General features: G+C 52.3%; 4 protein-coding genes across 4 annotated transcripts; 3 read left to right on the top strand and 1 right to left on the bottom strand.

Annotated features, from left to right (window-relative positions):
• Positions 1–209: 209 nt before the first annotated feature.
• On the top strand, positions 210–1263 carry STEHIDRAFT_121994 (uncharacterized protein; the record flags this gene model as incomplete). The annotated part of the gene is made up of 2 exons (XM_007304823.1): positions 210–459; positions 518–1263. Coding segments are annotated over exons 1-2 (650 nt in total), but the record flags the coding sequence as incomplete, so codon positions are not given.
• Positions 1264–3680: 2417 nt separating this feature from the next.
• Positions 3681–5965, bottom strand: STEHIDRAFT_169008 (uncharacterized protein; the record flags this gene model as incomplete). Its single annotated transcript, XM_007304822.1, has 8 exons — positions 3681–4175; positions 4263–4349; positions 4446–4637; positions 4726–4906; positions 4998–5054; positions 5140–5174; positions 5258–5407; positions 5741–5965. 8 exons carry the CDS (start codon positions 5963–5965, stop codon positions 3681–3683), a joined length of 1422 nt encoding a protein of 473 aa, XP_007304884.1.
• Positions 5966–7676: 1711 nt separating this feature from the next.
• Positions 7677–12625, top strand: STEHIDRAFT_169007 (uncharacterized protein; the record flags this gene model as incomplete). Its single annotated transcript, XM_007304821.1, has 7 exons — positions 7677–7844; positions 8065–8766; positions 8839–11152; positions 11222–11340; positions 11412–11534; positions 11605–11811; positions 11871–12625. The coding sequence occupies 7 exons, from the start codon at positions 7677–7679 to the stop codon at positions 12123–12125; spliced, it is 3888 nt and encodes a 1295-aa protein (XP_007304883.1). The 3' UTR covers positions 12126–12625.
• Positions 12626–13580: 955 nt separating this feature from the next.
• STEHIDRAFT_147547 (MFS general substrate transporter) lies at positions 13581–15806 on the top strand (the record flags this gene model as incomplete). Its single annotated transcript, XM_007304820.1, has 13 exons — positions 13581–13733; positions 13802–13929; positions 13991–14073; positions 14138–14243; positions 14329–14391; positions 14452–14536; positions 14600–14649; positions 14706–14806; positions 14865–14907; positions 14967–15125; positions 15202–15293; positions 15366–15654; positions 15740–15806. Exons 1-13 carry the CDS (start codon positions 13629–13631, stop codon positions 15804–15806), a joined length of 1371 nt encoding a protein of 456 aa, XP_007304882.1. The 5' UTR covers positions 13581–13628.
• Between the last annotated feature and the right edge of the window lie 754 nt (positions 15807–16560).

The following is a 16560-nucleotide window of genomic DNA, read 5'->3' as shown; positions in this document are numbered from 1 at the left end:
CCTCGTGTGCTCGCCCCAATTCCCCGTTCTGAATGCAGAATCCGGCCCCGACTCCCGCTCGCCCATTTAATTTCTTCGTCATCGTCCCTCTTTTTCTTTCAACACTCTCGTTCGTCTCTTCCATCCTCTCTTTTGTCTCGCACATTTCTCTCGAATTTCATCGATGTACCCGATCCCCACCTCGCGTCTTTCTCGTGGCCCCCGCCGTTCCGCCACGGTGCCCGACATAGACACCACCATGAGCCCAGTCGACGAGCACGATAACGAGCACGACAATTCCCAGTCTCAGGCGCACTCGCCCACCGAGTCCGACTCTGGGTACACTACGTACCCCGTCCGACGACGCGCGACTGCCGTGTTCGCAAAGGACTGGCAGCTCCGCGCTTTGAAGCGGCTGTATATGCAGACGGCGCGTCCCACCGAGGCGCAGAAACGCGTCGCAGCCGCTGAGACGGGATTGTGAGTCTCGTTTCGCTTTGTTTGCACCCCGGGCATAGACTCATGTTTATATCGGTAGGGATACTCGATGGATCGGAAGCTGGTTCCAGAGGCAGAATAATCCTAATCGGAAGGGCTCGTTGGCCCACCAGGCGATGTGCGACGCCAAAACCGCCCATGCTCAGGGTCACGGTCCTCCGTCTAAACAACCTGCTCATCGATCCTCTTCCATGCCTTCCCATCCTGGGCCTCATGCTTTCACCCACAATACCTTCTCGAGCATCAATCCTGACTTTGCTACGCATATGAGCACCGCGGAGTATCACGACCATCTCCGACGCGCCGAAATGGAACGTCAAAGACGCGAGGCGCTCTTGCAACACGATGGTGAAAGGGTGCCGCGGACACTCATAGGACCTGGCATACATCCTTCTATGTTCCCCGAACGTCGGTCTTCGTCTAGCAGTCTCAGCCGTGGCGGTTCCGGCCCCCGTCCCTGCAAAGATGACACGCGTGCATCTCACTCTGCTCAGTTTGCTTCTTCGTCTGATCACGCTCGCTACGCTGGCGTTGACGCCGCAAACTCTCCGCCTTCGCCTACCGATTCTCACTCTGCGGATTCTCCCAATCCGGATGTGTTCTTGACTTCGCAGGGCAATATGTCTTCTGGGTTCGCTATGCCTTTCTCCGACTCGCCGGTCTTTTCTGCTGGTCACGGTCCCGGCGCGTTCAATGTTGACAATCCCCATCACCACGACCACGGACATATGTATCCTCATTCTTTTGTGAACTTCACGCCCGAAGCGTATCAGCACCAATACCACCATCCCTTCCACCATCCCCATTTCCCGGACACTCACAGTAACCTCGGCTCAGCGTTCCAACTAGGCCGACCGACGTTATCACGCTCCACTTCGCACCATGATGATGGCCTAAGTATGCAACTGCAGTACCCCGGTGAATCAGAGCACGACGGTCACGGCCACGGCTTTGACGGATTCGCGGCGTTCTCGAACGCACTGCTGAACCCGTCTCCTTTCATCGGCGGTGCTCCAAGAACTGGTCTCGACGGCTCTGACTCTGCTCAGGCTCATGGTGGCCTATCGGCTCACGATTGTGGACCGACGACACAGCTCGAGCTTTCCCTGCCGCAGGATATAGCGGCCCCTCGTCCTGTTCCTTACGCTACTTATCTACATGCCACTTCGCTCCAAGAACAACCGACCCAGTCTCAGTCAACTCTTCACGACCACGAAGAACAGCAAGGTCTCGCCGGTCATGGTATTCACCACGAACACGATCCTCTCGCCACGAACTCGGCCGTTCAGTGGGACGGTCATCTTGCTGAATTCGCGCAGGAGCATGAAGATCGAGACGAAGGTCATCAGTTCTACGCGCGCGCGGGAGAGAGTGTGAGAGATATACAGATGGATGAGGAGGAGGCGGCTGCGACTGCTGTGGCTTTGCAGGCTCGGTTCGAAGCTATGGCCGCTCAAGCTGGTGCTGGTGCTGCGGGCGTGGGGATGGGGATGGGGATGACGTTGGGGACCCCGTTGACGATGGCGGAGCTTTATCATCATGGTGAGTACGATGTTCTTATAGTTGATCGCCTAGAGTATACACTTATGAGGGATGTGGTGCTGGTTTTTGTTTTTGAATCTTCTAGTCGAACTTGACCGGCACGTTAAGGCGCAGGTTCAGGCTCAGGCTCTGGCGCAGGCTCAGGCTCAGGCTCAGAACGAGATCGACCGCGAGCAGCAACAGAACGGGAACCAGACGGCAGGCCATGATGAGGAGAGCGATGGAGAAGTTCCGGAGGGTGTGTATCTATCACTTTATTCTCCTCGAGTTTCTTGTCTGCTTTTCCTCTGACATTCGATATCTTATGCATTTCTTTCTCCGTTTATGATCAGGTGAGGAAGACAAGGAGAATCAACCTCCCGGGCCGTGTGGCGGTGGCGTCGATATGCCCGTCGATGTCGACGGTCACACCCCAGTTCATGCGGGTAGCAATAGTGCTGGGAGCAGGAGCGCGAGCGCGAGCGGGGAGTGGGTGCGGATAGAGCATGATGCGCTGGGCGAGAGTCCCGACGGGCACGGAGAGGAGAACGTTGAAGACGGCGTGAAAGTCGAGACGCCCGACGCAGAGCAGCTCGAGAGGGACGTCAGTGGCAGTGGAAGCAGGGATGATTCGCCCAGTTCGACTTGAACTAATCTGATGGGGTGTTCGTTTCCGGACTTGGAGTTGGGATTGGAGGTACGTCTATGTTTGGTTTGTGTCATGTCATGCGATCGTGCCTCTGCACGCTTCGCGCTTCCATGCACGATCATTTTACTGACAGACATCTCACAGTGCTTCTCGCCCCTCTTTCATTTGTTCAAAAAGCGCTGAGCTGCAGATCGTGCGTCATGCAAACGGTGCAGTCGTCATGTCTGGTTTTTCTTCTTTTTCTCTTTCCCCGCATTTCCTTTTTTCAATTCGTCAATCGTGCTGTTCGCATCGGTTCCGTGTCAGACTGTCTAGATTGTTTCGTCGGCGTATTAGAAGTTCAAGTTCGTGGCCGTTGAAGATTCCGTATGTCACCGTCACTACAATACCCCTGCCTCCTCTCCAAGTTTCCGTTTTCGTTCTCATTCCTCAGTGGACAAGTTTCAAGCAGCCAGTTTCTCTCATGCATATTCTCGGAAACGAACCAATTCAATTCATCAAATTCTGCAACCATAGCCTTTCTCCCCAATTTCCTTTTCGTACGCAGCATTGGCATCGGTCTCGGCGCATTCATCGTCCATTCTGTTTCCTTTTCTCGAGAGATTAGCAGACTCTGCATCCTTCCTTCGTCTGCGAAAAGTTTAATTTGTATATATTGTACGTCAATGTGTACGATACGTCTTCAATTTGGGTACCGTCGTTGAGGTGTAGAATGAAGAAAAAAAGTATGTACGTGTTCGTAGATGTAGCTTAGTACCTACGTAGATCCATAGATCCATCCATCAGGCCATCTGGTACCCGGCCACTGTTCAGGTCTCAGGCCCCAGGCATTATACCTTCCTGCAATACCATGCAAACGTGATGCAATGGCCCATTTCGTTCGATTCCGAGCAAGCGTCCATCCATCCATCCATTTCATCGGCACTGAACGTGCAACCTGAGCTGAGACCCAAAAGCTACAAACACAACAACCCCTATGTACATATATACTCTTCCACTGAGCTGACACATTCGATCTCTCCCTTCTCACCCATTACCCGTACATCGAAGTCCTCTCTACTCTCGACAAAGCCCTCTGTCCCAACCCGAACGAATAGACCGTGTTTCCCGAGGTTGCTTGGAGGTAGATATCACCTGGATAGTGAGCTTTGCTGTTTTCCTCGCCCTCGCGATCGTCGGCTTGGCCTGGGTCTGGGTATGGATCTTGGTATGACCTCGGAACTGGACTGGGTAGAGAGAGCGCCTGTAGCGCAGTCAGTGGTTCGTCGAAGCGGGTGTTGAATGGGTTGAGTGGATTTGGATTGGATTCGTCGTCATCGTCGAGTTCGTTGTGGTACGAGAAAAACGAGGATCGAAGGACCGAGTTATTTGGGCCGGAAGTGAGAGGCGGAGATGATGGTGATGATGGTGCAGGAGGTAGAAATAGAGGTGGGATGAGAGCCTCTCCGGTGTGGAGTGACCAGCCTCGGATACGGTTATCGAGGCCTGCGGCGAAGAGGTAGTCTTGTGACGGTGTGATTGCGTGTGGCTGATATAAACATAATTGGATTAGATACGGGGTTTAGTTTGGGAAGGAGGTGAGGTGTGAGTGATGGCGATGGTGGTAGGGACTTACGAGGTCGTGCTTGTAAGAATTGACGTTTCCCTCGAGGGACATATTTGGGTTCGAGCCCGTCGCGAACCGGAGATCATGCAGCTCGATCTACATGTAACGCCCACGCCACAATTAAATTTAAAACACGTCAATTCAAGCTCGACAACACCTAGTGGTGAAAAGATTTGCAGAAATCAAACTCACAGTCCCATCAATAGCGCTAACGAGCAACTGCCACTCATTCACCACACTCATATAGACGATCGAATTCGCCGGCCGCTGCGTCGTCTTCATATGCATGAACCGGTTCTCGAGCATCACTTCGCTCTCGAACGACGGCTGGCGGGTGTCGAATCGTCTGATCGAGCCGTTGCGGGCGCCGGTGTAGACTAGATTCTATGTAGGTCAAGGGCACCATGTCGCGGTCAGTAAGAGTAAGAGTCAAGGTGTGGGTATGTGCAAGGGGAGGTGAAGCGGGCCATACCTCCTCCTGGTGCACGCTCATCACATCGCTCTTCGTATCCAGCTCACAGAATATGGGCCGATTGACGATATCGGGGACGAGGATTGCACGACGGCGCATGCCTAGAGCGAGCGTTCGACCTCGGAGATGACTCGTCCAGACGTCATGTACGGAAGTGTGGTCTGGTGTCATCACGACGACACTGTGTATAGTATGAGAAGCAAGAGTCAGCTTAGGGCTAGTTATAGGGTTAAAGAATGGGGAAGGGGAAGGGGAAGTAGTGCTAGACGAACCGGTTGGTCGTGAAGTCGTTCAGGAGGACTTTTGATGCTGGGCCGAATGATGTGGCTCTATCATATGTGGAGTGTCATCACAATAATTCGCGCATTAGCCAATGAACGAACGAAATCGTTGCGTGTAGAAAAGGATACGAACACGCATAACGATCCCGAAGCGCTTATGGACGATATCTGCATAGTTTACCATCACAAAAAAGAAGACGACGATTTAGCGTGCTTGCCACCTGATGGGTAATTAACACGAATAAACGAACCTTGGACCCCAGATTGAATTCGGGGCTCCACATCGACGATTTATGCGATGGCGGGATCGAATGATAAGAAGAGGAAGGGGTGTTGAACGAGTGCAGCCATCCGCGGCTGTCTCCTGCGAAACTGTGGACGTGACCTTTGTATGCGATTGTCTAAGACAACGCAGCCAAAGAAACAAAGAAAGGGGCATCAGGATGAGACAGCGAAGAGACGAAGCTCTCGACTTGCTTTGTACGCTGTGATGGCACTTTGTGAGACGGAGTACACGCTATACATTTCACTAGACGTCGTGGCCTCCATCTGTGATCTATGGACGTCTCTGCAAAAGGTAAAAACAAAAACAAAAACAAAAAGCCAGAATAGATGAGTATGAAGTCTGATATCTCAAGCCACAGCCAACAAAATCCTACCGACCGACAAGCCCGCGACCTCTGCCGTGACGAACTCGTCGTCTGTATGTCCCGTATAGCACGCCACGTCCGTACATGGCCGTCCTCTATAAAGCAGCCTCTGCGTGACTCCTCCGAATTCGATGATGATTGAGTCTGGTCAGGCTCGGAGTCAGAGTCAAGGCGTCTGCGTTTGGCTGCGTTATTGGTTAGGGCTGGGGCTAGGGATGCCGGCGCTGCTTTGGGCTTTGAAGAGAGTGGGAAATATCGGTTTTTGGTTTCGTCGAAGTAGAATCCTGGGAGCTCACGACGAGGAGGCATGTTTGAGTTGGGGCTTGGATGGAGCCGGGGTACAGTGAAGGCTATACTCGGATTCGAGGAAGACTTCCTTCAGTGACTTAACCCAGCTTAGTGGAGCCAGATCCCGAAGCAGCTAAGTCCTTTGTTCTCCGAAATCGGTTTTTGCCCTCGCAGTGTAGGTGTGAGGCAAAACGGTCTACGGTATCTAGGTTATGGTTATGGTTATGAGTCCGAGTCAGTTGGCGCTAATGCAAACAACTAGCAAGCGCGACTCCCGCGAGTGTGTGATGTTGAGGACTGTGAGGTTAACGTTCAACTTCTTGAAAAAACGCGGTGATGCTGTCGTTCCGGAGACTGCCGAATATGTCATACATATTCGGAGTCTTCCTTGTCATGGGCCAATCATGGGCTCTGCTGGTTTTGTAGCCTGTTTGCTTATTGGACCCCCAAGAAATCATCACGCTTTGAATTCACCGTTTGGGTTACATACTCACCTGCGGCCGTAGCCATATCACTTGCAGACGTGTTAAAAATTTATGCTGCCGTAACGTAGGACAAGATGGTCGATGGATTACAAAAAAAAATTGCATTACAAATTGTAACTTAGGTGGGTTGTGTACAGCACACGCAAAGGAAGCGCAAGGCGCCTCGAGTTTATGTACGTCCCATTTCTGATTCATCCTACGGCTGATGCGGTTAGAACTTTTTGGCAAAATATCAAGATATATATCTCGGAGACGGCTGGATGATTCAAACCTCGAAAATTCGTCCGGAGGGAGACGCGTGTTCTGTGCGTGGTGATGCGGCTCGGGTTGGTGAACCTCGTGCCAGTGTGTTCGTTGAGATTCGGTAATAGCTCGGGTAGTTTTAGCAACGGTATGCAACAGTTTCGAGTGAAGTCCGGGATGAGCTGCAGTCCAGGGGAGTGGTCGAGCGGCGCGGGTGGGATGGGGATGTCGGAAGTTCTAGTAGTCGAAATGGTAATGAACCCGTTGGTTGGGTAGTAATGGACCATGGAAGGTATATATGTGGATGGGCCATCATCATACGTATGGGAACATCAACCTTGTTGCCCTGTTACGACGTACGTATGTCTTCCGCCCAACAACGACATTGAACTCCGACGGGGGCTGATCCACGAGTGGCTGCCCATTGGTGTATGTATCTGTCATGGGAGGTGGATGATTAGACAGACGGTGCGATTGACGATGCGTATGTCGTGGTAAGTGCTGCGTGAGGCCGAGGACAAGTTTAGCGTACGTCAAGTGCCAATACTGAATGGAGAATGTCGGACAGCGTAACGTAGTGCATCAGCCAACGCAATTAGACGGTTCGCGAGGAGGGATGTCGCATTCCGAGAGAGCATAGCCGACACCAAAAGAGCTGAAGAGAATACCGCAGATGAACAAAGGGCGGGACTAGCAATAGCACAGATGGTGATGAACACAAGACGGGCGGTGAGGGGATGAGAGCGAGATGGCCATCCGGATCTATATGCCAGTGCTTCAGAGAGGACGAAACATCAAAGGACATCGAGACGAACAGTTGTTGGAGGACGGAGAGCGGAAGAGGTGCGGAGGGAGAGGCCGGGGCCAGGCACGGGGTGGGGAGCGGGGGATGCCGCGATATAGGCTTGACGTGTTCTGGACCTGTTTGGCCAAGGACGGGCACTGTGTTTCCCCCTGTGCAACAATCTCGTTTTCTCTCAATTTCGTACCTCCATACGGTCACTATGCTCGCCGCCCACGACCCCATACATCATCTACCCACCGACGACCCCCTCTTCCTCTCGACCACCACCATCATCCAAAACGGCCCTCCCGTCCTCCTCGACGCTGGCACGCTCGGTCTGCTCTATACCACACGCTCTTTAGACCCCCACTGTCCCCAACCAGACCAGGTGAGTCACATTTTCTCCAGAATTTTGCACTGCCACATGTCAGGTCTCTACGAGGATCGGCGAGTTCGGTCGAAACAGTCGCAAATGTTAACGACTGCTGCCTGCCTTCGCGTCTTCGCTGCACGCGACTCGTTACTGCAAACGCTAACAGGGCCGCGTTGATCTGGACCTGTCTTCTCGTCATCACGACTTCTCGCTGACCATTCCGGCATCCCGACAGCTTATACCTTCCCACCCTCTCTTCAACAAACCCACCGACCCTTACTCTGGAGAAGGTTACTACTCTTCACGCTCGATCACGACGAGCATCAACGCACCTCTTTCCAACCCTATGGTCAAGAAACGTGGATCTGTCCACTCCCTCTTCGTCCCCGGCTTCCTTCACCCAGGATCCTCCGACGCCACCGCCACTTCTCCCACAAGTGAAGGTCATAATATACCAGTCAGACAGCGCACTCTGTCTAATACCCCATCCGTCATCGTTCGCTCGTTCACAAATGCAGCCTCTACCCTCTCGACCAGGTCACGACCATCGAGGGACCTAGATACCCCGCTCGCAGACCTGCTCGACGATGATCCCTTCGCGAATCTCTCTGGTCCAAGCTCTCTCGCAGAACCCTCTTTCTTTTCGTTTTCCGAGCCGCCAGCACCTGCTCCTTCGAGATCCATGGATGTCATGCCCATTTCACCCTTGGCCACTTCGCCGGATTCATTGCTGCCAGCTCCCCGAAGACGTCTCCGGAGCTTGTCGTCTACTTCTACCGTACCCTCTCCACCATTTATGGCTTCTGCATCCGTTGTTCACGCTGCCACCATTCGCCACCATGTTCGTCCAGCACACACACGACCAGCATTCTCATCGCGGCCTTCTCTGCCCTCACTACGTACACTGTCTCACTCAGAGTTCGTTCCGCCCGTCATGGTATGCACATCATTTCTCCATCTCTACACACCAAATCGCTGACTGCTCGCTTCCCCATCATCACATTGGTAGGTTCGCAAAGGGACCATAGGCGCCCGTCTCCCGGCCGAGCCTTGGAACATGATGCCTAGTCCGTCTGGTGAGCTACCTCGGAGCAATGAACCCGAGCATGATACTGTTTCCGGCGCACCCATGCTCGAAACTCCCATGGGCCCCTATTTCCCAGGGCAATCTGAGTTCACTCCCCTTGGACTGACGAGCCTGACATCGTCCCCTCGGCTACTACCCTCTTCAGAGCTTTCTCACGAAGTTGACGGTGCATCGACACCTCACCCTTTTCCCACTGTGCAGACCAGACAAGTATCTGACGGTGGCTGTTCGTCAACGGAGTCTTCCGCAGAATCATCGTCACCGTTCAATATGTCCCCAGGACTCTCTCGCTCGTCATCTATCTCGTCTGCGGATTCTTCATGCTCTGCGAAGTCATCATACACGGAAGCCCCACCTGTCGAGGAGGAAGAAGCGCCCGGTAGCTCTTACACGTCTGATCAGTCCGAGGACGGTCACGACTCTCAATACTCCTCGTCGAGTTTCTTGGACGTGAGCATCGACTTTGACGACGACTTCTCTGCGTCCATCCTCGTCTCGTCGCCCGTCGATATCGAGACTCCGGTCGTGGAGACCTCTAGCGTCGATTACTTAGAGTACCCACCAGCGTCTACACCTCGGAGCACGATGTACCTCACGACAGACTTCCCAAGCGTCCAGCAAAGTCCTGCCTCTGATGTGGCCAACTTGGACGATTTCCAACCGAGCACTTCCGCGGAGACCATTCGTCAGTCGAACATTTCGTCGCATGTCGAAAATGGCAGACTGTCCGCTGTGTGGTTGCCTGGACAGGTTCAAGCCAACTCCGACGTTCTCTGCGATTCACCACCCGGTATGGAGGACGAACCCGTCGATGGTGATGATCAGCGGGACCGGACGCGCTATAATTACAACAGTCAGAGCAATGGTCGTCGCGATGATGGGCGTGGGTATAATGGTGGCGGTGGCGGTGGCGGAGGGTACAACGGAGGTGGTGGTTCTGGCCATTACGGTGGCTCAGGTTCCGGTTCCGGAGGACGAGGACGAGATGACGGAGGCGACAACAACCGCCGTCAAGCACCACCGGCTTCCTCGTCCTACGTAGACCCCGCCGAAACATCATCAGAAAGCGAGTCTGAAGAAGACACGTCGGATTATTCGCAGGATGAGCGTGGAGGTGCGGGCGAGACGAGCGACGATAACGTTCCGTTGGCGCAAAGTATTCCGACTGCGCTTACGGCTCAGAGGACTATTCGGAGACAGGTGAGGGATGAACAGGCACAGAGGAGGAGGGAGAGGCATGCGAAGAGGCAGCAGAGTGCGTCGGCGGCGCAGGGAAGAGATCCCCGTTCAGGACAAACTCAGGCTCCAGCCCCGGCCCCTATCGCTTCGTCTTCAAAGACCGTCGGTACAGGTCTTCGCGCTCGTGCACTTTCTACCAGCCGACCTCCGCCCATCGATCCCCAACGATCTCGGATGGCTCGTTCACCTCCTCGTACTGGTATACCATTCGGCACAAACCAGGACATGGTCTCGTCTTCGTACGCCATGGAACGACCCTCTCGAACGCGCACGAAGACTTTACCCGGGAACGCATTCAGTCCCGTCGCTGCAGCTCCCATCGCCATGGAGGACCTCGAGAAACGTCTCTTAACAGTCCAAGCTATTAAAGCGCCACCCGCGGCAACCTCGAGGTCACGCGCGCTCAGCACCAGTCGTCCCGCCCCTCCACTCAACACCGATAACTCGCTCCATCCGACCAGCAGGGACCGTACTCTCCGCCCCTCGCGCTCATTCCATCGTCCTGATGGAGGTTCTCATAATCATGCTAACACCTCCGACGCGCATGGGCTCAGCCGTAGCGCTACGGCCTCGGCGTCTGCGAGGAGTCAATCGACGCATAGGACTCGGTCGCAGACTGTCGATGCGCCTTTGCGTCGTGAGAGGTCTACGCGAGCGGCCCCGCGTACGAGCGACGAGGCGGGCAAATCGAACGGTGGTGGGACTTCGCGTCGTCCGTCCGAAGACGGCCAGAGACCACCACCGATGCCTCCCCTCCCGCCCGCAGAAGTCCTCAACAGTCTATCGAATACCAATAGAGAGAGAGAGCCGAGGAGAGAAGTGGTGTGGCAGCAGAGGGTATTCGTGGGCGATATGCAGCGGTTCAGTATGATGGAGATCGGGCCGAGTATGACGGCGAAGGAGGTGGTGGAGATGTTGGCGAGACAGGCGCAGTTGGAGCCGTTTCAAGGGCTTGGGGGTTGGATGTTGTTTGAGGTGGCGCAGGATTTCGGGATGGGTGAGTCCTTTTCTTTGGTCGTCCGTTCAATTCGTTGTTCTGGTTTGTTGATTTGATTTATCGCTCTAGAACGGCCGATCAGGGCATACGAGGTCGTCGCGGAAGTTGTGAATTCATGGGATAAGGACAGGACCGTGAACACCATCATTGCGAAGAAGACGGAGTTGGCACATCTGTTGCGTCCATCTGTGAGTCCTTCGTCCTTCATTTGTTTTGCGAAGTTCCATGATGTTGACCTGCCAATGGTGCTGTTTCATAGGCCATTCCTACCTCTTCCCCGAGATTCGCAGGATTTGTTGAGTGGGAGAGCAAGAGGGGCAAGTGGAACAAACGTTGGCTGGAGTTGCGTGAGCACAGTCTTTGGCTGGCCAAGCGCGAAACTGTAAGTCGCCACCTTGCTCTGTACTCCCTCTTCGCATAAGGTCTCGGACATTAACACGGTATGCGACTAGGGCAAGGACGAGACTTTCCTATGCTCGCTCTCTAATTTTGATGCCTACCACGTCACGCGTCTCCACAAAGCTCCAAAACCTTTCATTTTCGCCGTCAAGTCTACCGATAACTTGAACTTCTTTGAGAATGCGGCAGACTACGTGCACTTCTTCTCTTGTGGTGATGCGGATGGCCAGAATTGGCTGGAGAAAATCCTGCTTGCTCGGGTGAGTATCCACTTCACCATCGTCTCTTATCCTCATCTGACATCCTTTCTCCTTTGCAGTCATACATCCTCAACCAAGAACGCAACATCATCTCCATCCCAACCCCCTCCTCCGGTTCTGGTGCCACTGGTGGCGGTGGCGGTAACGGATCAGGCAAGACCCTCGTCCGCGCCGGAACGCGCAAGATTCCTGCTGGCCTTCGTCCCTCCCAACCTCTCGTCAGCGTCAGCGCCCCCAAAACCCATACGACCTCTGCTCCTCCCGCCGCCCTTGTCTTTGAGGCCGGCTCGTTGCTTGCGAAGCGCGAACACTGATCTAGGCCATTTTCTCTGTTTTCGGGTGCGATTTACGATCTATATGTATGTGGTGTTTGTCCATTTATATGTCTGATTTTTGGGAGAAATGATATAAGTATTGTATATCGTCCGTATTATCTGCTACATCCCTACACCACATCCCTATCCCTGTCTGTGTACATATACTCAAATAGATATGTTCATCTGTCGATCCCACGTTCCTTTCGCGTCCATCGTTTTGTCCGCTCCTTAGCCTTCCCGTTTCTTTCTATCTTTTGGCTGCTTTGACCTGACTTATTCGGTGTCATTGAGAGTACTACGCTCAAGCGGTCTGTCCATTCCTTCGAGAGTTTACATAGCTTGTCATTCCTTTCATCATGGGCCATGTACCAGTACCATATCATACTGCATCGTTTTGTCGACCACTTGCAGAGTTACTTAACATCCATGTATCCTCTACTTACAGCACTGGTAATATGAATCGTTGAGCGGGACCGACGGAGTCGCGTTCAAAATCGCGCATGCGAGTGTGTCCAGCAACGATTATGTCCTGAATCAGCACAAAAGAAGGTACGCAATCTAGGTAAGTACTCAGTATGAGACAAGTTGCTATCGTGCGTTGTACTGTGACGGCAGGAACTTCAATCCTGATAGTGTACTTAAACTCGACTCGAATGGGGCGACCCGTTTCAAGGATGTAGAAGTATTAATGATTGGCCCGAGGCGGATGTTTCACTGTCACTTCTACTAAGACGGGGTCACAGCAACGTCTGGTTAGATGAGCACTGGGTGCTGTGGCCCCGGACGGACCCACAAAGACACACAAACGGCCCCACCCAAGGCCGGTTGAAGCCACCGCTGTGTCATTGGGAACGCCACCGGCTGTCTGTGTAAGATTGACGGTTCTAAAAATTGAACAAGCTTACCACTCCATTTGTCCGTCCCCTAATAAATGTCAAGAGGATCGCTCAAAAATCGTTGGTGGTGAACGTCTTAAGAACGTCTTCAAGTGAGCGTCAGTGAAAGCGTGATCGAAATCGGTTCTTACGTAACGCGGGGTGTCTTGGCCTATATCTGCAGCGAATGGGAACGCGTGGTAAGATGTGGACTCGGAGTAGACAAAACAGTGTCTGACTTCACAGGCGCTAAATGGAGTTCGGAGGTGATCTTGCCACTTCGGGCACGTATAGGCTGCGTATAAGGGTGGATCAGGTTGCTCTGTCAGCGCATCAGCCCTCCGGAAGAGTCTAATCTTTTTTCCGTGTTCGAACCGGCTCATGGGAACCCACTTGAGACCACAAGAGAAGCTCAGGAGGCATAAATACACCACTGGCACTATGTTTACCTTCCGCACTCGTCATAAGTAACTTACACGTTCTACCCTTCGTTCCAAGGTAGGACAAGATGTCGACCCGCTCTTCACAAATACCATGCAGTGAGACGAACATCGAAAAGGGACTCAAGGTAGAGGATGGGCGCTCTACACGCCCGGACTCTCTGGCCGACAAGTACGAGGTCACGATGGAGCCGGAAGATGACCCTCAGCAACTCTCCTCGCTTCGCAGATGGCTTTCGGTTTTCACTATTTCACTTGCGTCCACCTGCGTGACCTGTGCATCATCTGCTGTGCGTCTTCCATGCTCTCCGATGTACAGACACCGTATAACTCATTATCTAGGATACGTTTCCACCAGGCTTCTTTCACGGAGAAAGGAGTAGCAAGTGAATTTCATGTCAGCCAAGAGGTCACAATTCTTTCCATAAGCCTCTTCGTGCTGGGCCTTGGTTTAGGGCCGCTTGTAGTCGGGCCGCTGTCGGAAGTGTAAGTGGTTCAACTTGCAATGAGGCCCCACTCCGAGTCGATGGAACTAATCCTCTCGTAGATATGGGAGGAACATTATATATAGGATCTCATTCTTGGGTTTCTTTGCATTCACCTGGCCTATAGCGTTTGCACCTAACATCGGTAACGTCTTTGTCTCTTATGACTTTTGTTGCGTATCATTTACTCACCATGTCCCTTCGCTCAGCCGTATATCTTATCTTCCGATTCGTCACTGGTCTCTTTGGAGCCGCATTTCTCAGCGTTGCTGGTGGGAGCATTAGCGACCTGTTTCCCAGCAACAAGGTAGCAACGTGAGTACCCTCCCTGTATTCACGTCCTCTCCTATTCCTTTTCCTTGTCGATCTCCCCCATTAACATTCCTTCCAATCGTAACAGTCCTATGAGCTTGTACACACTCACTCCTTTCATGGGCCCAGAGATAGGACCTCTATTCAGCGGGTGAGTCTGTATCCTGTGAAAAGCTCGAATAATGCCGATCATTTACTTCATTCCGTATAGCTTCATCAATCAGAACACGGACTGGAGATGGACATATTATGTCTTCCTAATCTGGTCTTTTCTCCAGACAGTGGCTTTGTTCACTGTAGGTTTTCGGCTTTTATTCTATTTCGCTACTTATGTCAGGCTAATGCACCTGCTCCTCAAGATCATACCGGAAACGTTTGGTCCTGTTATTCTCAAGCACAAAGCTCAGAGGTCTGTCGCTATTGTACACCGAAGCAATTTTCCAAGTTACTGACAGCAACACGCAGACTGCGCAAAACAACGGGCGATTTGAATTACTATGCACCTATAGAGAGGACCAACAAAAGCCTTCTACACGCTTTGACAGTAAGCTGTTATACACCATTTCGTGAGTTTTCGGCTTGTCGACTATTCTACCGCATTACTTACTAGTGCGCCGGCTATAGAATTGATTATTTACGACCGAATGGCACTGCTCCTCAATCTATGGTTTGTTTCCCATTTTTAGATTGTGGAACAGCTGGTTTACCCTTGCAATCTTCTTTTAGGACGGCACTCATTCTCGGAATCATTTACCTTACTTTCCAAGCCTTCCCAATTGTCTTTGAAACTGGGCATGGTTTCAACACACAAACTACCGGTCTCACATTTCTGGGTCTCGCACTTGGATTATTCCTTGGTCTATCTACACAACCTTACTGGAATGGGTTCGTGTCCACCACCCTTGATTTGTTCACTCATCCTCTTTAAATTCGCTGATGTGAACCCGTTTGGGCTTTATAGGCGATCTCGCAAGTATCGCGAAGCTCATGGTAACTATCCACCCGAAGAAATACTCCGCATTGGACAAATTGGCGGTATTCTCGTGCCTATAGGTGATTTGGCCCCCTCTCACGGATATACATTGTTGCAGTGCCCGCTGACACGTTTCATGTCCGTCGATACAGGTCTCTTTTGGCTGGCTTTCACAACCTATCCCCACGTTCACTGGATCGTCCCCATCATCGCCTCCGTCCCCTTCGGCATGGGTACCTACTTTATCTTCACCAGTGTCTTCACCTACCTCGTCGTGGCCTACCGTCCCATCGCTGCATCTGCCATGGCTTCCAACAGCTTCATGCGATCGTGTTTTGCTGCGGGCTTTCCGCTGTTCGCGACCGCGATGTATCACCGTTTGGGCACTGTAGGGGCGACTGCGCTACTGGCGGGGTTAACGACCGTAATGGCTCCTTTACCGTGAGTCAACCGCGTTTCGTCGAGCAGGGATGCCTGTTACCTCCAATGCTGATCAAGTGTTTGTCGTGGTGCTTTTCCTACGCAGGTTCATCTTTTACCGGATAGGTGGACGATTGAGGCATAATTCGCGGTTCGGTACCAAGAATATATGATACGTTCGGCAGTACTACTATTCATACACGTTAATATTCTACCAGCACATTAGTAATTACGATCACCACGAATTGTGACGAATGCTTGCGAGGCAAAATAGAATTTGAAAGCGCTACTCCCCAGGGACAGTCTGTTTACGACCTATACCCTCCATCGGCCGATCACTTCCTCTCGCGTGTCACTCCTTATTTCTCATACATCCTGCACAGAACTTGACTCTTTCGTATGATAGATCTTCGAAGACGAGGCTGACCCTTTCTGTTCATTCACGTTGGCTTTAAGTATTCATTCCACCCCTGTTTGTTTTCAGACCAACACACCAAGATTTTCATACCCTTCGCGATTAGGTGAATCAAGTCTGTCTAGGGGAATTCTAGGCTTTTTCTTTTCTCCCTGATACGGGGAATGAGTTGGCATGAGACGGTGAGAACGAAGAGTAAGCTGAAGTGGAGAGAGCGCGACCGACAGACTCGGAATTTGGAGACCCAAACACGATGACCGGTACCCTCGACTAGAAGCACAAATAGCGCATCGTTAATTCGATGCATCTCGTTCAATACCTTCACCGGACAGACAGCTTGTCAACCATTATTCAATTCAAAGTCATGCCATGTAATAATCACTCATCGATCGTCCCCGAAGGTACTTAGATATTTCACTCATCATGCAGCATCTGAAACCAGACGAAGTGACTGCCAGTCCGGATCGAAATACATGCAGATTCAGCCGCCATGCGATGTATCGTGCTCGCCA

The sequence above is a fragment of the Stereum hirsutum genome, assembly GCF_000264905.1.
Source record: "Stereum hirsutum FP-91666 SS1 unplaced genomic scaffold STEHIscaffold_8, whole genome shotgun sequence".
NCBI classification, from domain to species: domain Eukaryota; kingdom Fungi; phylum Basidiomycota; class Agaricomycetes; order Russulales; family Stereaceae; genus Stereum; species Stereum hirsutum.
The sequence above is the reverse complement of the archived record's forward strand: the minus strand, read 5'-3'. Positions and strand labels throughout refer to the sequence as shown.